General features: G+C 37.6%; 1 protein-coding gene across 1 annotated transcript in view; it reads right to left on the bottom strand.

Annotated features, from left to right (window-relative positions):
• PCDH15 (protocadherin related 15) overlaps positions 1-26,960 on the bottom strand; it is a 1,047,422-nt gene that overhangs the window by 482,477 nt on the left and 537,985 nt on the right. Inside the window, exon 7 of the mRNA XM_070363570.1 lies at positions 16,938-17,048. Within this exon, the coding sequence (XP_070219671.1) occupies positions 16,938-17,048 (111 nt within the window). The remainder of the gene's footprint in view (positions 1-16,937; positions 17,049-26,960) is intronic.

Here is a 26,960-nt window from a genome sequence, read left to right on the forward strand (position 1 = left end):
CCTTTGTTCCAATTTCCTGACTTTTAGAGGAATGTGTCCTTGGTCTGGCAGGTCATAAGACATCCAGACGCAAGACAAAACATTCAGTAAATTGTTGACCAACTTGTCAAGACAGAAAACACAAGGTGGACCGTTAACTTTTAGCCCATACATCTGGTCCCTATTTGGTCTTTGAAAGATGGCCTGCAGTCATGAGAAAGGGTTGTGGGATGATAACTCAGTGTCTGTGAAAACCCAAGCACAGGGGGATTAAAAAAAAAGCCATAAAAATTATAGACTGGAAATAGGGACTTTCAAACTAATTGGTCAGAAATTACATTCATCAGGGACGTGAGCCAATCAAAAATGAATAGATCAATACTGGTAAAGATATAAACTGCTATAGTTCAGTTCAGTTCAGTCACTCAGTCATGTCCAACTCATTGCAACCCCATGGACTGCAGCACGCCAGGCTTCCCAGAGCTTGCTCAAACTCATGTCCATTGAGTCAGTGATGCCATCCAACCATCGCATCCTCTGTCATCCCCTTCTTTTCTTGCCTTCAATCTTTGCAAGCATCAGAGTCTTGTCTAATGAGTTAACCCTTCACATCAGGTGGCCAAAGTATTGGAGCTTCAGCTTCAGCATCAGTCCTTCCAATGAACATTCAGGGTTGATTTCCTTTAGGACTGACTGATTTGATCTCCTTATAGTCAAAAGGACTCTCAAGAGTCCTCTTCAACACCACAGTTCAAAAGCATCAATTCTTCAGTGCTCAGCTTTCTTTATGGTCCAACTCTCACAATCCATACATGACTACTGGAAAAGCCATAGCTTTGAATATATGGACCTTTGCTAGCAAAGTAATATCTTTGCTTTTAATATGCTGTCTAGGTTTTGAGGTAGAAATTACTAGGCAGTCAGTATAGAACTCTGAGACCTCAGTCTTGTTTTCAGTAAATATCCTGGTCCATTGTCCTAAATTCCTGGAATATGTCTTTAGTCTGATAGATTATTAGCACTCAGATCCAGGAATGGGCAGTAATTAAATTATATTCCATATGCTTGGGGGAAAAACAACTGGTGATCATTAATCTTAAGCCAATCAGTTCAATTAAGTTCAGTCATGGCAAAGTAATATCTCTGCTTTTTAATATGCTGTCTAGGTCAGTCATAGCTTTTCTTCCAAGCAACAAGCATCTTTTAATTTCATAGCTTCAGTCACCACCTGCAATGATTTTGGAGCCCAGGAGAATAAAGTATGTCAGTGTTTCCGTTGTTTCCCCATCTATTTGCCATGAGGTGATGGGACTGGATGTCATGACCTTAGTTTTCTGAATGTTGAGTTTTAAGTCAACTTTTTCACTCTCCTCTTTCACTTTCATCAAGAGGCTTTTTAGTTCTTCTTCACTTTCTGCTATAAGGTGGTGTCATCTGTATATCTGAGGTTATTGATATTTCGCCCAGCAATCTTGATTCCAGCCTGTGCTTTATCCAGCCCGGCATTTCACATGATGTACTCTGCACATAAGCTAAATAAGCAAGGTGACAATATATAGCCTTGACATACTCCTTTCCCTATTTGTAACCAGTCTGTTGTTCCATGTCCAGTTCTAACTGTTGCTTCTTGACCTGCAGATTTCTTGACCATACAGATTTCTCAGGAGACAGGTCAGGTGGTCGGACATTCACATTTCTTTAAGAATTTTCCACAGTTTGTTTCAATCCACACAGTCAAAGTCTTTGGTGTAGTTTTTCTGGAACTCTCTTACTTTTTCGATTACCCAATCAGTTCAGTTCAATTCAGTTGCTCAGTCATGTCTGACTCTTTGTGACCCCATGGACTGCAGCTCACCAAGCTTCCCTGTCCATCACCAACTCCCAGAGTTTACTCAAACTCATGTCCATTGGGTTGGTGATTCCATCCAACCATCTCATCCTCTGCCATCCCCTTCTCCTCCCACCTTCAATCTTTCCCAGCATCAGGGTCTTTTCAAATGAGTTAGCTCTTCGCATCCGGTGTCCACAGTGTTGGTGTTTCAGCTTCAGCATCAGTCCTTCCAATGAATGTTAAGAGTTAATTTCCTTTAGGACTGACTGGTTTTGAAACTGTTTACCTCAGTTTGGGACTTGAACCCATGAGCCAGGACTCAAATCTAACCAAAACCTAGTTTGGTACTCAAACCCCCGTGGCTTGGACTTCAACTCAGACAATACCCACAGTCTTCCAACTGAGATCACAGACCTGGTTTCAGGACCTAGTGAAGCTTAGGTTCTTGATGTTTCATCATAGAAACAGAAACAAAGGGGTAGGTAAGAAGTGGATTTATTCAGAAAGAAGCACACTCCATAGACAGAGTGTGGGCCATTACATGGGGTGAATGCAGCTGCTTTGAGATATGGCATAGTTAGTTTTTAAGAACTGGGTAATTTCATAGGCTAATGAGTGGGAAGATTATTCCAACCATTTGGGGGAAAGGGTAGAGAAAATTGGGCCACCACCTGTATTTTGGTCTTTTGGTGCCTTGACCTGTCATGGCTCCTCTGGATATGTCATTTAGCTTGCTGATTGAAGATCAAGGTCTAGTTGAAGGTGACTTGTATGCCATCTTGGACCCATTTGATTCTAATCAATTTATGCTTTGTCTTGGGATATGAAATTCTTTCAAATGTTGTACCCTGTCCCCTTCCCTCCTGTTTCAGTTTGAACTCTTTGCAAGCCATGGGACTCTTGAGAGTCTTCTCCAGAACAATTCAAAAACATCAGTGTTTCAGCACTCAGCCTCTTTTATGATCCAACTTTTACATCCATACATAACTATGGAAAAAACAGATTTGATTAAAAGGATCTTTGCTGGCAAAATGATGTCTCTGTTCTTAATATTGTCAAGATTTACTATATCTGTCAAGGCAAAGAGCAAGCATCTTTCAATTTCATGGCTGCAGTCACAGGTCCTGGTGATTTTGGAAACTAAGAAAATAAAATCTGTCACTGCTTCTACTACTTCCCCTTCTATTTGCCATGAAGTTATGGAACTGGATGCCATGATCTTACTTCTTTGAATGGTGAGTTTTAAGTCAGCTTTTTCACTCTCATCTTTCACTTTTAAGAGACTCTTTAGTTCCTCTTCATTTTCTGCCATTAGAGTGGTATCATCTGCCTATCTGAGGGTTTTGATATTTTTCCTAGCAATCTTGATTCCAGCTTTTGATTCATCCAGCCTGGTATTTCACATGATGTACTCTGCTTGCAAGTTAAATGAGCAGGGTGACAATATACAGCCTTGATATACTGCTTTCCCAATTTTGAATCTGTCCATTTTTTCATGTCCAGTTCTCACTGTTGCTTCTTGTCAGGAGGCAGGCAAGGTGGTCTGGTATTCCCATCTCTTTAAAAATTCTCTACAGTTTGTTGTGATCTACACAGTAAAAGGCTTTAGTGTAGTCAATGGAGAATAAGTAGATATTCTTCTGGAATTTCTTTGCTTTCTTTATGATCCAGTGAATGTTGGCAATTTGATCTCTGGTTCCTCTGCCTTTTCTAAATCCAGCTTGAACATCTGGAAGTTCTCCGTTCATGTTCGGTTGAAGCCTAGCTTGAAGCATTAGCCTGCTGGCTTGTGAAATGAGTGTAACTGTGAGGTAGTTTGAACATTCTTTGGCACTGCCCTTCTTTGGGATTGGAATGAAAACTGACCTTTTCTAGTCCTGTGGTCACTGATGAATTTCCCAAATTTGCTGGCATATTGGGTGCAGCACTTTCACAGCATCATCTTTTAGGATTTTAAATAGCTCAGCTGGAATTCCATCACCTCCACTAGCTTTATTCAGAACAATGCTTCATCAGGTCCACTGGACTTCATGCTCCAGGATGTCTGGCTCTAGGTGAGTGACCACACCATTGTGATTATCCTGACTTCATGCTCCAGGATGTCTGGCTCTAGGTGAGTGACCACACCATTGTGATTATCCTGACTTCATGCTCCAGGATGTCTGGCTCTAGGTGAGTGACCACACCATTGTGATTATCCTGACTTCATGCTCCAGGATGTCTGGCTCTAGGTGAGTGACCACACCATTGTGATTATCCTGACTTCATGCTCCAGGATGTCTGGCTCTAGGTGAGTGACCACACCATTGTGATTATCCTGACTTCATGCTCCAGGATGTCTGGCTCTAGGTGAGTGACCACACCATTGTGATTATCCTGGGCATTAGCACCTTTTTTGTACAGTTCTGTGTATTCTTGCATCTCTTTTTAATCTCTTCTGTTTTTGTTAGGTCCTTGCCATTTTTGCCCTTTATTGTGTCTAAATTTTCATGAAATGTTCCCTTGATATCTCCAATTTTCTTGAATAGATCTCTAATCTTTTCAATTTTATTGTTTTCCTCTATTCTTTGCATTGTTCATTGAAAAAGGCCTTCCATATCTCTCCTTGCTATTCTTTGGAACTCTGCATTCATATGGGTGTATCTTTCTTTTTCTCCTTCGCCTTTTGCTTCCCTTCTTTTCTCAACTTTTTGTAAGGCCCCCTCAGACAATTACTTTGTCTTCTTGAATTTCCTTTTCTTTGGGATAGTTTTGGTCACTACCTCTTGTTACAATGTTATGAATCTCTGTCCATAGTTCTTCAGATACTCTGTCTATCAGATCTAATCCTTTGAATCTATTTGTCACTTCCACTGTATAATCATAAGAGATTTGATGTATCTTATACCTGAATGGCCCAGTGGTTCCCCTACTTTCTTCAATTTAAGTCTGAATTTTACAATAAAGAGTTCATGTTCTGAGCCACAGCCAGCTCCTGGTCTTATTTTTGCTGACTGTATAGAGCTTCTGGTCTTATTTTTGCTGACTGTATAGAGCTTCTTCATCTTTGGCTGCAAAGAATATAATCAGTCTGATTTTGGTATTAACCATCTGATGATGTCTATGTATGGAGTTGTCTCTTGTGTTTTTGGAAGAGGGTATTTGCTATGACCAGTGTGTTCTCTTGTCAAAACTATGTTAGCCTTTGACCTGCTTCATTCAGTACCCCAAGGCCAAATTTGCATGTCATTCCAGGTATTGCTTGATTTCAGCAGTTTTGAATTCCATTCCCCTATGATGAAAAGGACATCTTTTTCTAGTGTAAGCTCTAGAAATTCTGGGAGGTTGTCACGAACTGTTTGACTTCAGCTTCTTAGACATTAGTGGTTGGCACATAGACTTGGATTACTCTGATGTTGAAAGGTTTGCCTTGGAAAGGAATTGAGAAATTTCTGAAGTTTTTAAGATAGCACCCATATACTGCATTTCAGACTCTTCTGTATGTTTGTTATACAGATTTAAATGCAAGCCTTCTCCACTGATAAGTTTCTAGAGATTTAGAATCATCCTTGCCTTCTTGGTACAGATAGAAAGACACCCTTTAAAATTGGAGTTTTTACTTGTAAATGAAAATTCTTCTATTAGTTTTTAGAGCTTCTTTTCTGCCTGCTGTGTTTTTTGTTTATTACTCAGCCCAAAATAATTCTTATGCGTGCTGAAATAAAATTAATAATTTAGGCAAATGAGAAAATGTCTTCCCCTTCAGTGTGTACTGTACATGTAGGTTAACCATACCTCCTTAGGAATTAGTATTCTTTCTAATCTCATCAAGGGTCACAACTCCTTAGGAGATGACCCTCCTTTTTAATCATGTAAGAAGTCATGAGGATCAATGGTCAATTACCCTTTGTACATGTAGATTGTGTAAATTGTCTATAATATATCATTTATTATATAGCCCTTTGTCCCAGAAACTTACATGTAACTGTGCTTTGACCTCTGATGGGCAGAATAGCTCCTCTGAGAAGCTGTCCCTGGGTTATAATCCTCACTTTGGTAAATAAAATTTTCCATAACTTTCTTAGATTGACTGATTAATATTTTGTATATATGCTAAAAAGACACATTTTATGCTGACACCTTCTGCTCCTTTTCACTACTACAGGTGAAATACACTAAGAAAAACTACCAACTTGATTAATATATAGATAGACATTTTCCAGAATTTGTCACCAATAAATACAAATAAATAGAGATATGAAAATAGGCCTTGTGCACATTCCTAACTTGCAAGTCTTGGGAAGGTGCTTTTAATCCATAATTTTCTTTTCACAGTTCAGAATTTGATCATGAAATATTGTCTTAAACAAAGCCCCCAACAATTATAATAAAAGCTAAAAAGAAAGGAATATTTTGCTCTTCTAGTAAAATGCTTGCTTTTTGTGACTCTTCTGAATAAAGGAAATAGCATTGTAAATTGGGAGCATATAAATAAAGCATAATTATTTCCATAAATATTTTGTGTGATTTTATTAAGTTTATATTTTCATTCATTGCTATGTGTAAATCCAATATGTATTAAAAACTACCCCCCTCAAATCCTTCCTTCTATTCTATTTTCCTTCCTTATTCCTTTCTATCATTTTAAAAATAAGATAATACTTTAAAAGTTTAAACATTTAAAAATATCACTAGTTTAGGAAACTGTGTCTGTAACTGGCAATCAAGGATGCATCTCCTTTAAGAGTTAATCAAGTTTGACTGTCTAACTTGTATTTTCTCAGTGCACATTATTTCACATATCACTTATAAAGTTGCTAACACTCAACATTTAATTATATGAAACTGTTACCAGGTCCAAGCTCGATCTGCTCCCTACACTCCAGGCCAGTGAATCTGAGACGAGGGTATGAGGCAAGGAAGAGACTTTAATCGGAGTGCCAGCAGACTGAGAAGATGGCAGGCGAGGGCCTAAAAATAACCATCTTATTGGGGTCTGGATGCCAGGTTTTTTTATAGGTTAGAGATGAGGGGAGGTGAGGAAGCAAAGTAAAAAGGCCATTAATCTTGCAAAACATCTCCTAGAATGACTTTGGCACAGACCATGAATTCCTTATTGCCAAATTCAGACTTAAATTGAAGAAAGTAGGGAAAACCACTAGACCATTCAGGTGTGACCTAAATCAAATCCCTTATGATTATACAGTGGAAGTGACTAATAGATTCAAGGGATTAGATCTGATAGACAGAGTGCCAGAAGAACTATGTATGGAGGTTTGTGACTTTGTCTAGGAGACAGGGATCAAGACCATCCCCAAGAAAATGAAATGCAAAAAGGCAAAATAATTGTCTGAGGAGGTCTTACAAATAGCTGTGAAGAGAACAGAAGCAAAAGGCAAAGGAGGAAAGGAAAGATATATGCATTTGAATGCAGAGTTCCAAAGAATAGCAAGGAAAGATAAGAAAGCCTTCCTCAGTGATCAATGCAAAGAAATAGGGGAAAACAATACAATGGGAAAGACTACAGATCTGTTCAAGATAATTAGAGATACCAAGGGAACATTTCATGCAACGATGGGCACAATAAAGGACAGAAATGGTACGGACCTAACAGAAGCAGAAGATATTAAGAGGTGGCAAGAATACACAGAACTACACAAAAAAGATCTTCATGATCCAGATAACCATGATGGTGTGATCACTCACCTAGAGCCAGACATCCTGGAATGTGAAGTCAAGTGGGCCTTAGAAAGCATCACTATGAATAAAGCTAGTGGAGGTGATGGAATTCCAGTTGAGCTATATTAAATCCTAAAAGATGATTCTGTGAAAGTGCTACACTCAATATGCCAGCAAATTTGGAAAACTCAGCAGTGGCCACAGGAAAAGGTCAGTTTTCATTCCAATCCCAAAGAAAGGCAATGCTAAGGAATGCTCAGACTACTTACTGCATAATTGCACACATCTCAAATACTAGTAAAGTAATGCTCAAAATTCTCCAAGCCAGGCTTCAACAGTACATGAACCGTGAACTTCCAGATGTCCAAGCTGGATTTAGAAAAGGCAGTGGAACCAGAGACAAAAATTGTCAACATCCGTTGGATCATTGAAAAAGCAAGAGAGCTCCAGAAAATTATCTACATCTGCCTTATTGACTATGCCAAAGCCTTTGACTGTGTGGAGCATAACAAATTGTGGAAAATTCTTAAAGAGATAGGAATACCAGACCACCTGACCTGCCTCCTGGGAAATCTGTATGGTCAAGAAATCTGAAGGTCAAGAAGCAACAGTTAGGACTGGACGTGGAACAACAGACTGGTTCCAAATACGGAAAGACTGTATATTATCACACTGCTTATTTAACTTATATGCAGAGTACATCCAAAAAAAATTAGGGTTAGGGTTAGGGCTGGATGAAGCACAAACTGGAATCAAGATTGCTGGGCGAAATATCAATAACCTCAGATATGCAGATGACACCACCTTTATGGCAGAAAGTGAAGAAGCCTCTTGATGAAAGCGAAAGAGGAGAGTGAAAAAGGTGGCTTAAAGTTCAACATTCAGAAAACTAAGATCATGGCATCCGGTCCCGTCACTTCATGGCAAATAGATGGGGAAACAGTGGAAAAGTGCCAGACTTTATTTTCTTTGGCTCCAAAGTCACTGCAGATGGTGACTGCAGCCATGAAATTAAAAGACGCTTACTCCTTGGAAGAAAAGTTATGACCAACCTAGACAGTATATTAAAAAGCAGAGACATTGCTTTGCAAACAAAGATTTGTCTAGGCAAAGCTATAGTTTTTCCTGTAGTCATGCATCGATGTGAGAGTTGGACTATAGAGGAAGGTGAGCACTGAAGAATTGATGCTTTTGAACTGTGGTGTTGGAGAAGACTGTTGAGAGTCCCTTGGACTGCAAGGATGTCCAACCAGTCTATCCTAAAGGAAATCAGTCCTGGATATTCATTGGAAGGACTGATGCTGAAGTGAAACTCCAATACTTTGGCCTACTGATGCGAAGAACTGACTCATTGGAAAAGACCCTGATGCTGGGAAAGATTGAAGGCAGGAGGAGAAGAGGATGAGAGAGGATGAGATGGTTGGATGGCATCACCAACTCAATGGACATGAGTTTGAGCAAGCTCTGGGAGTTAGCGATGGACAGGGAGCCCTTCTGTGGTGCAGCCCATGGGGTTGCAAGGAGTTGGACACAACTGAGCAACTGAACTGAACTAGAATGGCAAGCCTCAGTCAGGGTATGTGTTAATTTCTTCCTTCCTGTCATCCACAAGTGGACAGAGTTCTGAAGAAACATACTTTAACAGTCAGCCAGAGGGGCATGATTCTGTGAGGCAAACTGTTCTGTATGATTATAATAACAAAAGCAATGAAAGGCAAGTCAAATAATCAGTTCCTACTTGGAGTCAGATTTGGCTTCCTCCCTACAACAAAACCTTTGGTTAGCTTCTACAACTTTTGTGAGTGCAGTTATGCAAGAAATTGTGAGGGATACAAAGAATAATCCAACACAAAAACTGACATGGAGGAATTTAAAAGTATTAGATAAGTACAACATAGAACCAAGAGAGCCACAAGTAATATTCATCAGAGTGTGATGAATATTGACCTAGCTGCAACTTTCTGTCAGTGCCTCATAAGGAAGTTGTATTGACCTTGTCACTGAATACTTAGTGACAATCTTTATTTAAAGCCTCCAGTCCTCTGTGTCCACATGACCATAACACAATTTATTGAATCCTGATACCTGACATATCAAAGCACCTCAGTGTTTTTAATTAATTATTTATTAAATAAGTAGAAAATTTCGTCAAATGTATTGCAAGAAAGAACTGGTTTTTGTGTTTGTTTGACTCAAAAATAAGATCTATATGCCTAGTAGAACTTCAAAATAAATTTTATATTAAAAATAACTCACAGACACCTAACTCAATCATAATCCATCCTTTTTTACAAAACACAATTTAATAAAACTGCAAATATTTCAACTATGAAAATGTTCAGACAATAAACACCTCTAAACATCAAATGATAAGTAAGACTTCAATTCCTTCAACTCAACTGAACGTCTTTCTTGCTATAAAATAGTTTAATTGCTCACTATTGTTTGATCAAACTAGAGATAAATGCTAATTTCTAATTCATTCACTATGTGCTCTATATCTAGGACTGTATTAAGTTAAATATTGGTTATGTGAAGTGGAGCCAGGAAAAATGTGAACTCTAACAAATACTGTAAAATTATATGAAACCTGTTTTATTAAGAATATGAGACAAAAATGCTGATGTTCAAGACAGAGGAGAAATATTGTATGACATCCGCTATATGTGAACTCAAAAAAAAAAAAAAAAAAGCAACAAAAGATACAAATGAACTTATTTACATTACAAAACAGAAAGAGACTCACAGGCTTAGAAGACAAACTTATGTTGCCAGGGGGAAAGGATAGTTGGGGAGCTTGAGGTAGTCCTGTACACACTAATGTATTGAAAATGGATAACCAACAAGGAGCTATTGTATAGTACAATATTATGTGGTAGCCTGGCTAGGGGAAGAGTTTAGTGGAGAATGGATACATGTATATGTATGGCTGAGTCCCTCCACCGTTTACCTGATACTATCACATTTAATTGGCTATGCCCCAATACAAAATAAAAAGTTCAAAGAATAAATAATGCTGATGTTTAGATTTATTTTTGGCAATATTATAGGAGCCTTGGAATAAAGAGACTTTTAACACTTACATATTTAATATTCAAGTAGTTTGAAGTTAACAAAAGGACTACAGGCATCCACCAGACTCACTCATAGATATAGATATATAGAGATATATATATAACATACTCTTTCATTACTTTATCAGGTATTTGCAGTAGAGAAAGAAAATTTTAAAAAAGCAAAATAATTAGAGTTGTCCTGAGTCTTTGACCCTAACTCAGTTATCTAAGACCTTGGAGGTGTGTGTCTTGCTTCCCTTCACTAATGAAAGATGGACTATCACCAACCAGAATTGTAAAACACATCCTAGTAACCTGACTCTGTTGGATTTCTTTATTCAATAATGAAAATAGCAGCAATAAGTTTTCCTTGGTCTAAATCCCTTTAGAAGTGTGTTCTTTCTTTTCTGAAACTCTCTTTTATTTTTTGAGACATTTACCTAAATTTCCTTAAATTTTATGTGTACTAATAAGCAGAAATAGTATCATTACATGCCTTTATTACTTGAAAATTTTGTAAATAGTTCTTAAACCTCTATCTTCCTCCACTTCAGTCGTACTCTCCAGAATATGCCCAAGAAACTGGCAGAAATAGAAACAATGGCTGTAAAATTAGCACTTATTCTACTTATCAGTGTGTGGTAGACATGAGGAAAGGTCAGGATAAGGGTTATTCTGAAAAGTAATTTTTATATCCGAATCTATATAATTTAAATGTTTTGAAGAAGATAAGGATATGTCACCTCATAATATGTCACATTGGCATACTGAGTATTTTACGTTAAAGTTTCTTAAGAAATAGCAGTGCAAGGAGGACATTCTGACAATATTTGTGTCCCTGAAAGCAAAGCAGGACATGAATCTTCCATGTGAAAAGAACTCTCCCTGTCCCAGGAGGATAGAAAGCATCATTATCACCAGAAATAGAGAATTTAGAGGCCAGGAGGCTGTGTAAAACTACCACATTACTTACTCACTAATTTGATATTCTCAGCCCATGCCCTTTTGCTTTGCAAATTCTTCACGAATTTGTAGTTTTCTTGTCTAAATGACAGCTCACTTTGGTCATTTCTTTCAGTCTCATTTTTTTTTTAAATAAGACTGCATCACATACATTATTAAATTTGTTTTTTCTCCTGTTAATCTGTGTTGTGTTCATTTAATTTTTAGGTCAGCCAAAGAACTGCAAAAAGTTCACCTCAATTAAGTAGTGAGGAGACCAGAAGGGGGCATTCCCACAGTCTGCAAGCACACATAGCTCATCACCTCTTCTATTCTGGCAGCAACTCAACCAATGAAAAGCCATGGTCTCTTTATTTACTATAACTCTCTCAACTTCTTTTTTCCCCCCTTCTCTCTTCCTTCCCTTGCTTTGTGGGGACTTGCATATGGCTCATCATGGGTTGTAGACCCCAAACTTCTTATCCCAAATAAACCTATTTTTGTTGGAGAAGTATTTGGCAGTCTATTTATTTTAGTTCAACAAATATGTATAATATAGTTTCTTGTTACAAAAGATAGCTAATGTTCCTTCTCAAGATATTTGGCAAAACGAATACAATTTTGTAAAGTTTAAAAATAAAAAAATAAAATAAATAAAAATATATAATAAAAAAAAAAAATAAAATGGCAAAAAAAAAGATTTTTTGATGTGAAAATGTGGACTAGCACTGATATTGATAGAATAATTCAAACAGTATTCTTGTTATGAGTCTTAATTAAATGTAAACCTTTTCTTTCTGACAATTATTTATGGGCTGTTGAGTAAAAAAAAAAAAAAGAAAAGAGAAAAATAGTTGGCTTAAAACTATCTATGTATAGCAATGAGTCTGATTTTCTTGTTTGTTTGTTTTAGGGTAACATCAAAATTCTAATACAGAGTGTATCAGAAGTTTTAACAAAAGGAAACCCCTGATTTTTGTACTTCTCTGAAATTCCTTTCCTAGATTTTTTTTTCCTTTTCTCTAGAATTTATCATTGCCTCATTTTCTATTCATATTTAAAATAAATGGTATGGGTATTAATGTTGCAAAATTTCTAAATAAAATAAGTGACAAGTTTTTTTTTTTTTAATGTTGGTCTCCCAAAACTCTTCCAATTTATTTAAGAATAATAACATGTTCATATACATAAAAAGAAACCTCACAACTACATGAAATTTGAATGATTCCTTTTGCAAATCAATCAAGTCTTTGTACTTTAAGCAAATTCAAGCCAATGTTGAGTAATGTTTATTAACTTATCATTAGACTTCTAGCCTCTTAGAAACCATCTACTTTGAAGTCCAAATTGATTGCTCATATTTCAACTCTCCTTATGACTCTAAGAGAATATATAGGATTTTAATGGACACAGTTTACATTGCACATTAGTTAACATCAATACAATAATAAAAAGACTATAAAAGAATAATTTTAAATATATAAATATCATTATTCTACATAAATATAAGAATATAAGTTGTATACATATAGATAGATAGATCTATGATGATGTTTTTGTTTTAGTCTCAAAGTCATGTCCAACTCTGACTCTTTTGCAACCCCATGGACGATAGCCCACCAGGCCCCACTGTCCATGAGATTTCCCAGGCAAGAATATTGGAGTGGGTTGCCATTTCCTTCTCCAGGGATCTTCCCAACCCAGGGATCAAACCCATGTCTCATGCATTGGCAGGCAGATTCTTTACCACTGACTCACTAGGAAAGCAAAATATATATATATATATATACATTTTATATATTTGGCAATAAACACTTAACAACCAGCTGAAACAAGAAGCCCTTACTGAGGCAGGAGATAGATGGACTCTAGGTTATACATTTACAACTAGCCTCCTGTTTATACTTTGAGATAGAAATGACAACAGGAACAGGATGAAAAGCCATACTTTGTCTCCTGTAGATACTGTTGCTGCTGCTGCTGCTAAGTCGCTTCACTCGTGTCTGACTCTGTGCGACCCCATAAACGGCAGCCCACGAGGCTCCCCCGTCCCTGAGATTCTCCAGGCAAGAACACTGGAGCGGGTTGCCATTGCCTTCTCCAATGCAGGAAAGTGAAAAGTGAAAGTGAAGTCGCTGAGTCTTGTCTGACTCTTAGCGACCCCATGGACTGCGGCCCACCAGGCTCCTCCACTGTTAGGTAATAGTAATGTCAGGGGCGAAGAGGGGCTAAGCCTTGCTTGGGTAAAAGATAAGGAAGTCACATATTTCTCATCCTTGGGGTCAGGGAGACTTCCCAAATTACACTTGCACAGAAAGTTTCCTTAGATGAGGAGAGTGCTAGGCAATTATCAGTTTTGCTAACTTCCCAGAGCCCCTCACACTGAGATCCATCTTGACTACAAGCATGCTTGGCATATAGGGAGAGCCTTGAGACAAATCAGATATGGGGTCAAAGCAAGATGACTGGCCAGAGGAAAACAAAGACCTGGAAGACGGTAATACCCCCTTATAAATGACTTAAATTTCCCCTGAATACGACTTACTGAGCCTACCCACCCGTGTATCCACACATATTTCTCTTAATAAACGCTTTACCTGTTTCACTGTTTTCCAACTCTGTGTTGAAATTCCTTTCCAGAGGGTATAAGAACCAGGGTAGTGCTGCAATCCAGGTTCAATCCCTGGTTGAGGAAGTGAGATCCTGCTCCAAGCCGCCACAGCCACGGTCACCCCACAGGGCACCAGAGAACATGACTTGAATCGTTTGTCACTTTCTATTCTGTAAATATCTCCCACCACAGCCACAAATGAGGTCACTGAACTCGGCTTTGGAAAGAGAGGCTCAAAACTGACCCTCAAGTAAACATGAACCATCTTTCCAGCCCCAATAATCCACTGTATTAAATAAGTTATACATCTAAAATGTAGAGGAAATGAGCTTTCTTTATAACTTGTGGGAGTGTGATGTGTTGCAACAATTTGGAAGATAATATAACATTATTTTCTAAGATGAAAAATATATGTGCATATATATTAATATATGTATATATATATGGGCTTCCATGGTGGCTCAGGCAGTAAAGAATCTGCCGTATGTACATGCATATATACAATTTTTATCATAGTAATTTTATCTCTTAATTATCTGTTCATATACGACCAAGTACTGGTACTAAAGAAGTTTATGTAATACTGTAATGATATCAGAATATATTCCAAGTATTAGTTTAAGCACATTTTTGTTTGCCAACTTGCTAATCCTCACAAGAACCCTATGTGGTATGTTTCATTAATATTGCCCTTTTATTGCTTAGGAAACTGGCATACAGAGTATACACAAATTCACACAGCTAGGCAAGGGCAGAATTAGGATTTGAATTTGGACAATGTGGTTCTGAAGTTTATGGTTTTACCACTACACTACACTCCTTGCCTCTCATGAGAATCCTGAAATTAACTATCAATTTTATAGCAAAAAACAAAAAAACCTAAGTACAGTTGAATCAATCATAACATACCTAAATTTTGATATATTATATATTTTTTAAAGGATATAATCTGAAAACACAAAAAGTCATTTAATTTCCTGTATTTAGTATTCACATTCTGTATTGCATAATTTAAATTTATATAAACATTGCTATTACAGATAAAAGGCTTCCCTGGTGGCTCAGATGGTAAAGAATTTGCCTGCAATGTGGGAGACCTGGGTTCGATCCTTGGGTCAGAGAGGTCCTCTGGAGAAGGAAATGGCAACTCACTCCAGTAATTCTTGCCTGGAGAATTCGTATGGACAGAGGAGCCTGGCAGGCTACAGTCCATACGGTTATACTGACAGGACTAAGTGACTAACACTTTTACTTTCATTACAGATAAAATCAAATCGTCATTCAACTTCTCACCAATTCCATTCCTTCCTTTCAAAGCTCCATGTATATCCTGTTATTTCATAAGTTCATCCTTGAAATGCCAAAAATTTCTCAGCCTTTCCCAGTTATGAGTAGTCTAGCAAATTGGATTCAAATTGTCCCAGATGTCTTCGTAAATAGTTTAAAGTAGACAGCAAGTCAGACAATTTATTTTATATTTCTTTTTAAAAACTCATTTTAAATAACACAATAACAATTAGTTTTAAATACATTCCTTAGCAATCTGACTTTTCTATAAATTTTAGTAGAGATTTTGAGTCAGAAAGGAAAATTGTATCTTTTCTTCACATTTTCCTTTACATAGGGAAAAAAAATGTTTCAATGTTTTTGAGGAATTCTGAGGGGTCTTCTTTAATAGATTTTACTTTTTCCTATATCTGCAGTTTCTACTCTATTCTCTGCTACTGAGCCCTAAGACAAACCACACTGAATTGGAAAACAAAGCAAAACAAAACAAAATGTTTTGAATGAAAGTCTAGAAAACTGTCATCAAGAGCTAGTTCTCTAACTATAACTACCAGCACAAGTATACCATGCACACACACACACACACACACACACACACACACACACACATTTATGTTCTTTCTACTGAAATATCTCTAAGAAAGAGAAAACATGGTCACTTAGTGACACTTGATTGCATATAAGCTTGTTAAGAACAACTGGTGGAGGATACTTTTTCTTTCCTTTCTAAAACATTGGAAAAACAACCAAGTTTCAAGAAGGATAGATTTTAAGGACAGAAGGAATTTGAGTCTTTGGTAATATACTTGAACTGTCAAATCAACCCTGGAATCACATAAATTTAAGAATTTTATTAAAATAATGATAATAATATTATACAAGCAACCGCTCTTCAGGTTTTGTTATTGCTGCCCACATATAAAGACCATGTTCATAGTAACTTACACATCTTGAGCAACTAGTAATAAAAGATAAATGATTCAATAAGTGATTCAATAAATGATTCAACAGTTCTCTACCTTTAGTGTACTTTGAAGTTCCCTGGGGAGCTAATAAAAATGCAAGTTTTCCACTTCTACCTTCTGAAATTTTTATTCAGAGGGTCTGAGGTTGGGTCTAGGAATCTGAAGTTTTAATGCACTCCCAAGGTGATTCTGGAGAAGAAAATGGCAACCCACATCATTATCCTTGCCTGGAGAATTCCATGGACAGAGGACCCTGGTGGCTGAAGTCCACGGGGTCACAAAAGAGAGCCAGACACAACTGAGCGACTAACACTAAAGGTGGTTCTGCTGCGGTTGTTCAGTCAATCAAGCTTTAAGAAATACTTCAGCATGAGCTAAAAACAAATCAGTGAAGTGTTTGAGTGAGTCCAAGACTGAAGAATACAGTGAGTGGGAATAATCTTCCCCATTCTATTCCACCCCATTCCTCATCCAGAAGAATATAATACGCAAATTACACGGAGGGCTACCTTGTTGAGGCTGTAAATTTATAGTGAGCGCATACATTCTAGGTGAGTTCTGTATTTCATAAATTCAGAGGGGAGAAATAACAGAAATTGATAACTCACATTAGCTTGGATGATGACAAAGTAGCGAGTCTTATCTTCATAGTTGAGCCTCTTCCTTAACACTACATTTCCAGTCAACATGAGGGGAATTTCAAAAGTGTCGTTGGAAGTCTGCAAACAAGATATACATCTGAGATCATTTGAAAATAAGATAAATTAGAGAGTCTGATATTTCAGCTTAGTCCCCTTGAAAGTTATAGACAACATGTTCATCATCTAAAAACAGAATGTGAATGTCAGCTTCAGGTTTAATGTTCTTATTTCTGAAAATTTGTCATTCTAATCAGTAGGTCTTACTTTGATAATGATATCTAGGAAACTTACTTCTTGTGATAGTTTTTCACATATTATTAGAGTTACACATAAACATCCCCGGAATATATCTAAAGCTAAGCCCAGATGTCTGAAGATCTTTCCTATTACCACATTATCTTTTCACAATTGTTTTAATCACCAAAGAGTTCAATGATTGCAATTTATGATTTATCATAATAGTCCTTTATGACATTGCAGTCCATTCTATATTCTCATATTTTCAAGTACTGTATTAAAGATATACAACTATTAACTTGAAACTGTGCTTTTGTGAAAAAGAATGTGGTATAGGTTGTTTTTGTTTGTTTTTCCAAGCCTCAAATCTGCTGCCCTTACCCTAACAGGGACTGTGTTTCTTCTTGGTAACATGCAGTTCATAAGGGCAACCTCCAAAATGCCTCCAACCAGTGCTGCTCTGGTATTAGCAACCGTCAGAGTAAGAAAATACAGTCATTCCTCAAGAGGATATAATTTATAAGATCTGTCTCTTATCCTTCAAGGGATTTTACATCACGTTTGTGTTTGAGTGCCATTCTGAAGACTGATAAACTAGTCTATCACTTACGACAGCAAATCAGCCTACTTTTAGCACTGGAGCTTTTTTGGTGACTGTTTCGTGTAGTGGCAGGTGGGTGTGTGATTGTGGATACCACATGAAATACTCAGATACGTATTTCAGAAAAAGGAGTGGTGGGAGGGGGCAAGACAAGCAGGAGGAAGAAAGGATAAGAAAGGAAGGAAAGAGAAAGAAAGTATATGCATGTGTGTGTGTGGGGAGGGAGGTGTTGGTGTGTCCGTGTGTCTTTACATCCTCAGCTGACATGAGGGGAGTTACTTAGGAACTGAAATTTAATGTGAGAACAGTTGAGTCAAATCTAATCTCCCATTTCAAGTTCATTCAGGGGAATGTAGGCAAATTAACCTTCAATATCTAGAGTCATGCTCTCGCCCTCTCCATCTTTACCTCCCTCCCTCCCTGACTCTCTCTCTTTCTGGTACATACACACATTCAGCACACAATTGATACATATTTTTTAATGATTTACTCTTGTGCTCATGCAATTGACTTTACAAGTCTTCTTGGATACAGTCATTTAAAGACGTAACATTTTAAAATACAAATATATTTTAAAAAATGTACCAAGTGAGATATTTACAACTAAAAACAGACATTCGGCATTTTCCCTGCATTTTTGCCTATTTAAACACTGTGTGATGTGCTTAGTTGCATCTGACTTTCGCCACCCCATGACTGTAGAACACCAGGCTCCTCTGTACGTGGAATTTTCCAGGCAAGGATATTGGAGTGGGTAGTCATTTCCTACTCCAGAGGATATTCCCAACCCAGGAATCAAACTCACATCTCTTGCATCTCCTGTATTGGCAGGTGGATTCTTTACCATTGTGCCGCCTGGGGAGCCCTGTAGGACTCTAAACTAAGCCAGGGAATGTAAAAATGGTTTAATCTAAATATCTAAGTTAGTTATAGGGGACACTTCAGTTAATATTTGCCATATACACTATAAAACACAACTCAGTGTGTTGTTACAGGCCTATTAACTGTCTAAGACAATTACTACAGAGCCATATATCAATTGTTAGTATAGTTATGAAATAAATGGTGGGTTTCTTACCAAAAAGTCATCTCATTCTTGGTGTCAGAACTCCAATAGTTCAGGTAACTGGTAGCTTTGTGCTTTAGGGGACGCTATCCTTCTAAGCAGGGATTGCCAGGTGGTTCAGTGGTAAAGAATCTGCCTGTCAATGCAGGAGACACGGGTTTGGATCCCTGGGTCAGGAAGGTTGCCTGGAGAAGGAAACGGCAATCCACTCCAGTATTCTTGCCTGGGAAATCTCATGGACAGAGGAGCCTTGTGGGTTACAGTCCATGGGGTTGCAAAGAGTCAGACAGGACTGAGTGACTGAGCTGGGACACATATGCCCCTAAGTAGAGTGAGTTTTGACAAATCTACTCCAACCATGGACATTCCACACCTTGCCAGTGACTGTTTTGGAATGTGCATGAGATCTATTTCTAGATAATCTGATGCACTTTCCTTAATTGTAAACAGAGAGAGACACACAGGGGAATTTTTTTCCCCTTTTCTGCTTATAGATGCTTCTATAAGGATATAAAACTTGGAAATGTCAGCAGTCATTTTGGAACTACTGATACAGTTAATCTAGAAGTAAACAAAATGCTGAAAATGGAAGAGCAGAAAATAGATAAAAGTCATTTCTGTGATATCTCTGAGTTGCTTAACAAATCCTGATACCACCCCTTCTCTGAACGACCTGTTATGAGAGATAATCCATGACTTTGTTGGCAAAGTCACTTTAAATTGTTTTCTATTATTTGCAGCTGAAAGCACTTTGATACATGATTATCTCCTGTCCATGTGTCCTCATCTTGTAGTCCCCTCTCTTTTCCATTTATGCCATGACTCTTTACAGGTGACACTTGCTTTTAATTTTCTCCTGCCTAAAGATCCTATCCCTCATTTCTCTGAGTTATAAATTCTATAAATCCTACTCAGTAAAATCTTCTTTGTCATCCAATTTAGGATTAAGTCTTTGATCTTATGATATATTGTTTTTTCCAAACAACATTTGTTATTTGTGTATTTTCTGTTTTCCCTTACAGATTTCTCAAGGATCTCAGTCTATGATCTGGAGATACTTACCTTGATGTTTCTAGTCAAGTAACGTAATGGAAGTTTGTGATTCTGTTTTAGTTGACAATCTTTATTAATAGAATTTTTATTAACATTACAATTAGTAATTAGGGATTTTATTGCTAACTAGGGATTGTTGTTATTGTTCTTAAGAGCACTTTTTGGATGGAACATCCATCTTCACTGCAGCATGCCAAGTCTTTTTAATTGCGACATATGGACTCTAGTTCTCTGATCAGGGATCAAACTTGGGCCCCCTCCATTGGGAATGTGAGTCTTAGTCACTGGGCCACCAGGGAAGTTCTTAAGCTCCTGTAACACATTTTTGATTAAACCTAATTCTTATTTTCAAATTACTCTTTTATAGACATCTGAGATTTTCCATGTGCTAGTAGTTCCATCAATATTTATGTTCCAAGAAACTAAGGAGACTATCGGCTTTAAGATCAATGCTGTTTATAAATTATTGTATATGAAAAGCCTTTGTGTTAAAATTAGCTAACTTATTAAGAAGCAATTATTTATGAAGTGTGCATTCTGTCTTAAAAAAATAGAATAATAATCATGAGAAAAAGCAGAAGCAAAATGTAGGTAAATGCTTGTGATGCTCTTTATTTTCTCTCTAACAAAAAGAATATTGGGAAAAAAAAGAAGAATATTGGATTAGATCAACTCAAATAAATGCCCTGCTCTAATGACATGTCTAGAGTTCTACCTAAGGAGGAACAAAAATGAGCAAATTTAGTAAGAAAATATATATATTTTTTAATTGCTATATGATAAGGCGATGTGACAATGTTTATCAAAGTTTAGAGTATATAAGGATCGTAGAAATGTATCACTTAGATTCAGATTCTGAGTATCTATTCCTCCAAATTCCAGAATTCTCAAACATTCTGTATTTCTAACAAAACTCTTGGGTAATTCTCAAGTAGAAGGTTTAGATTTTACTTTGAGAAAAAGTAAACTAGAAGATAGAAAAGATCAAGTTAAGTATATAAGAGTATTGTCATTTGTGAACTCAACTCAATAGTGAGCTCCTGTAATACATTTTTAAAATATTTATTTATTTGACCACACCAGGTCTTCATTGAGGTATGTAGAATCTTTTTAGTTGTATCACATGGACTCTAGTTCTCTGATCAGGAATCAGACTTGGGCCCCTTGCATTGGGAGTGTGAGTCTTAGGCACTGGACAACCAGGGAAGTCCCTAAGCTCCTATAACACAATTTTAAGATGGACAATTATTTCATTTTTCTTTATATTGAGTTAGTTATGTTAAATTGGGATGGACTTTTAAATATAATAATAATAAATAATAATATTTATTATTACTTAAAGTCTTTCTTTGTGTTAAACTTTGAACCCAGGTCTTTTCACTGAGTCTGTGACATTTTAAATTTACAACATATATGTACTTTTGAAGTCAAACAGAAACTTCTAAATGGAATTTCATAGGAAATTGGTTAGAACAAAGTGACACAAACTACATTATAATTTTTCCTGTGTCCCTAAATGCGCATATGCATATTTGTGTCTGTTTCTGTAGCAGGTAGGAATGAGTTTGTAGGAAACAGAGAAACAGTGATTAGAGTGCTGGTATTTTACTAGGAGCAAATTGCTGCTGCTGCTGCCGCATCGCTTCAGTCGTGTCCAACTCCATGGACTGCAGCCTACCAGGCTCCTCCGTCCATGGGATTTTCCAGGCAACAGTACTGGAGTGGGGTGCCATTGCCTTCTCCAGGAGCAAATTAGTGTTGCTGTATTTCCCAATGAAACATATCCGTGCCTTGTTCCTGTCATTAGATCACCAGGAAATAGGATCCTATAACTTTTCAATAACTCTGATACAGATATATGTGTGTGTGATCATGCATATCAACAGTATCTCAGTCTTAGACTTTGTCAAAGAACTGTTTGAGTTGGGAGGGGAAAAAAGTCTATACCCTCCTTCCCTCTACCATTCATTGGCCTCTCCTTTCATCCTTAGTGATTTGTTTCATCAACAAAGGAGAGGAGTGTAGGAGCACTGCTGCTGCTGCTGCTAAGTCGCTTCAGTCGTGTCCGACTCTGTGCGACCCCATAGACGGCAGCCCACCAGGCTCCCCCGTCCCTGGGATCCTCTAGACAAGAACACTGGAGTGGGTTGCCATTTTCTTCTCTAATGCATGACAGTGAAAAGTGAAAGTGAAGTCACTCAGTCGTGTCAGACTCCTAGTGACCTCATGGACTGTAGCCTACCAGGCTCCTCCGTCCACGGGATTTTCCAGGCAAGAGTACTGGAGTAGGGTGCCATTTCCTTCTCCAATGCATGACAGTGAAAAGTGAAAGTGAAGTCACTCAGTCGTGTCAAACTCCTAGTGACCTCATGGACTGCAGCCTACCAGGCTCCTCCATCTACAGGATTTTCCAGGCCAGAGTACTGGAGTGGGCCGCCGGTGCCTTGTCAGGTGTAGGAGCACGGTCGTATCCTTCTCCTTAAGCCCCCTACATTTTTTGGAAGTAAGTCCCTGACCCACTTTCTGTTAATTTTGGACACTACTCTGTAAAGCACAAACTAGCACAGGTTTCCTTGGGTGATGAGAATTTGAATGCTGACCTCTACCTGCCTAGTGCTATTCAATAGATATTCCAATGATGACTAAGCCTCTTAGTATCCACAGGCCCCAAGCATCTGGTCTCCATTAGGAAAGGTCCACTCACAACTTCCTGGCAGTTTAGTATCTCAGTAACTGCCAGACAAGTGGCAAATCACCATTGAGTAAATGGGCATATATGGCAGTTTAAATTATTTTCTCACTGCTGAAAGTATGAGAAAAATTGTAGGAGGCATATATAATGCCCACCCTCAACACACATATTCACACTGACTTAAGCAAAGAAGGAGACAGAATGTTGACTCTATCAATTCCATGTTTCTCTGAGTGCACTTCATTCCCCTATGACCCTCTTTATTAACCTGTGGGAAGCTGACTAAGTACCAATAGAGATAAGATAACACCTCTCCCCTAGCCATTTAAGGAGGTGTTGAGCTCCAGAGATGTAGATGATCTGGAAACAGAGAATGACATACTTTGAATTATCTGTTCTCAGCTGAGAACTCTGGTCATCCATCATTTTTTAATAATCAGGAAAGATTCTGTTTGGCTTCTCATATTCATGCTACATTTATAAATATTGTTTTTTATATTCTCCATTCAACTGTAAGGACTAGAAATTCAATTTGAAAGCAGAGAGATTTGGTTTTGGGACCTGCACACACAGAGACACACACACTCATGTACATGTATATTTCCTGGTGATCTAATGACAGGACCAAGGCACAAATGAGTTTCACTGGGAAGTACAGCAATACTAATTTGCTCCTAGTAAAATACCAGAATTCTGGTGATTGTTTCTCTGTTTCCAAAAAACTCATTCCTCCCTGCTACAGAAACACACACAAATATGCATATGCATATTTAGTGATACAGGAAAAATTACAATATACTTTATTTCCTTGTCTTAGGAAACTGTATTTAGAAGTTTCTGTTTAACTTCAAAAGCACATGTATATTGTAAATTTAAAATGTCACAGACTCACAGTGAAAAGACCTGGGTTCAAATTTTAACACAAAGACTTTAAGCAATAACCTAATGGTGATTGCAGCCATGAAATTAAAAGACACTTACTCCTTGGAAGGAAAGTTATGACCAATCTAGATAGTATATTAAAAAGCAGAGATATTACTTTGCCAACAAATGTCCCTCTAGTCAAGGTTATAATTTTTCCAGTGGTCATGTATGGATGTGAGAGTTGGACTGTAAAGAAAGCTGAGTGCCGAAGAATTGATACCTTTGAACTGTGGTGTTGGAGAAGACTCTTGAGAGTCCCCTGGGCTGCAAGGAGGTCCAACCAGTCCATCCTAAAGGAGATCAGTCCTGGGTGTTCATTGGAAGGACTGATGCTAAAGCTGAAACTCCAATACTTTGGCCACCTCATGAGAAGAGTTGACTCATTGGAAAAGACCCTGATGCTGGGAGGGATTGAGGGCAGGAGGAGAAGGGGACAACAGAGGATGAGATGGCTGGATGACATCACCAATTCGATGGACATGAATCTCAGTGAACTCCAGGAGTTGGTGATGGACAGGGAGGCCTGGCATGCTGTGATTCATGGGGTTGCAAGAGTTGGACATGACTAAGCGACTGAACTGACCTGAACTGAATTAAACATGAATATTCATTATTAAAAAAAATAATAATATGACTATGGTGCCATGCGACTATCCCATATAATATATTCTATAAAAAAATGTATCAAAGTGTAAGGTAATGTTTTTAGTAAACTATCTAACAGTAAGCAATATTGTTTTTGCTTAGCTCAGATATTTTAGTAATATCTGAAATTTGGACTTTGACCTATATGCAAAACTGCTTCGAGATAATGATTTATCAGACATCTTTTGCATTTACAAAATGATTTTTTTTTTTTTTAATAAAAATAAAAAGAATACATATATATATATATATATATATATATATATATGTATAACTGAGTCACTTTGCTGTACAGCAGAAATTAACACAGCATTGTAAATCAACTATACTTCAATAAAATCAAAAAGGCAAAAAAAAAAAAAAAGTAATTTTATCTTCCTGATTCACGAAATTCAAAAGAATTACACCCCTTTACATTACAGAATAAATGATGGCTTTTCTTTTTTCCTATTCAGTTCCTTCAAAATTTAAAGAGAATCAAGCACATTACAAAAGAAGGTCAATCTACTGAGGAGGAGATGATGAAAGACCACTCTACTACCTCCAAGAAAGAAGTAGCCCAGGCATTTTATTGAAATGTCTTAAGTGCTTTTCTGAGTGGCAGTGGGATTTAATGAAAATGCTGTGCTGCTTTCAGTCCACTGGACCCTGCTGTAAGGGATATGTCATCAGCTCTCTCCTTACTACTTTTGGGAAAGCACTTGAAATGCAGAATGAAGGTCAGTGAAGTCTGGCATAAAATAATAAAAGACCAAGAGAAGAAAACTAATATGATAATCTATTGTATGAACAGTCGTATCAATCTGTTAATAATAAGATTTATCAATAAACTATCAGAATGATACCTAACATAATTGCAGTTTTCTGAGTAAGATAAACTCTCTAAAATTAAAAATTCCATAGAACATTTGAAGACAAATTCTTCTCTTTTTTTTCTGAATTTTTCTTTTCACTTTTAAAAATACAATTAGTTCAATAAGGTATCACTTCACATCACTCAGAATAGTCATCATCAAAATATCTACAAACAGGAAGTGCTGGAGAGAATATGGGAAAAAAAGGAACCCTCCTACACTGTTGGTGGGAATGTAAATCGGTACAAGCACTATGGAGAACAGTGTGGAGGTTCCTTAAAAAACTAAAATAAATATGATCCAGCAATCCCACTCCTGGGCATATATATGGAGAAAACCATATTTTGAAAAGATACATGCACTCCAATGTTCATTGAAGCACTATTTACAATAGCCAGGACATGGAAGCAACCTAAATGTCCATCAACAGGGGAATGGATAAAGAAGATATGATACCTATATACAGTGGAATATTATTCAGCTATTAAAAGGAACCAAAGTGTGTAATTTGCACAGACATGGATCAACCTACAGACTGTTATATAGAGTGAAGTAAGTCATAAAGAGAAGAACAAATATTGTGTATTAATGCATATACTTAGAATCAATAAAAATGGTATGTACTGAGCTTAGTTGTGTCTGACTCTGTGCAACCCCATGGATTGTAGCTGGCCAGGCTCCTATGTCCCTGGAGATTCTCCAGGCAAGAATAATGGAGTGGGTTGCCATGCCCTTCTCCAGGGATCTTCCCAACCTAGGGATCAAACCCAGAGATAGAACCCAAGTCTCCCACATTGCAGGCAGATTGTTTACCATCTGAGCCACCATGGAAGCCCAAGAATACTGGAGTGGGTAGCATATCCCTTCTCCAGAGAATCTTCCCCACCCAGCTGAGCTACCAGGGAAGCCCAGAAAATGGCATGAGTGAGTGAGTGAAGTCGCTCAGTTGTGTCTGACTCTTTGCGACCCCATAGAGTGTAGCCTACCAGTCTCCTCTGTCCATGGGATTTTCCAGGCAATAGTATTGGAGTGGATTGCCATCTCCTTCTCCAGGGGATCTTCCCAACCCAGGGCTTGAACCTGGGTCTCTCGCATTGTAGACAGATGCTTTACTGTTTTATAAATACGACTTCCCTGGTGGCTCAGACAGTAAAAAATATGACAACCGTGGTCCTGATTTCCAATAAGCCAATGATTAATCAGCTAGAGTTGAATTGCTTTCCCATAAACAAACTTCTATCATACAGACAATATGTGTATATCCACTTTACCTCCATCATGTCACTCATTTACATTATCCAAGTCATCCTTGTAGAAATTTACAAATGTATCTTCTGTTCTACTATAATGCAAAGTATTTTTTTTTGCATTTTTATTGGCGTATAGTTGCTTTACACTGCTATGTCAGTTTGTGCTGTATAGCAAAGTGACCCAGTCAGATGTACACATACATCCCCTCTCTTTCGGATTTCCTTCCCAGTTAGGTCACCACAGAGCATCAAATGGAGTTCACTTTGCTGTACAGTAGGTTCCTCGTTAGTTATGCATTTTATACATAGTAGTGTATTTATGTCAATCCCAATCTCTTAATTCGTTCCCCTCCCCTTGGTATCCATATGTTTGTTCTCTCCAATATTCTTGCCTAGAGAATCCCATGGACAGAGGAGCCTGGGGAGCTATAGTCCATGGGGTCACAGTCAGACACACTGAGCAACTAACATCCTCAATTTTAAATAAACTAATTTTAATTATATAAAATTTATTTTAAAAATTATATTGTGTTTGCAAAAGCCAGAAGGGTCCACAATTTGAGGTTACATATTTTCCCAGGTGGAACTAGTGTTAAAGAATCTGCCTCCAATGCAGGAGACATAAGAGATGTGGGTTCGATCCCTGGATTGGTAAGGTCCCCTGGAGA

This window comes from Bos mutus, chromosome 26 (genome assembly GCF_027580195.1).
Source record: "Bos mutus isolate GX-2022 chromosome 26, NWIPB_WYAK_1.1, whole genome shotgun sequence".
NCBI lineage: Eukaryota > Metazoa > Chordata > Mammalia > Artiodactyla > Bovidae > Bos > Bos mutus.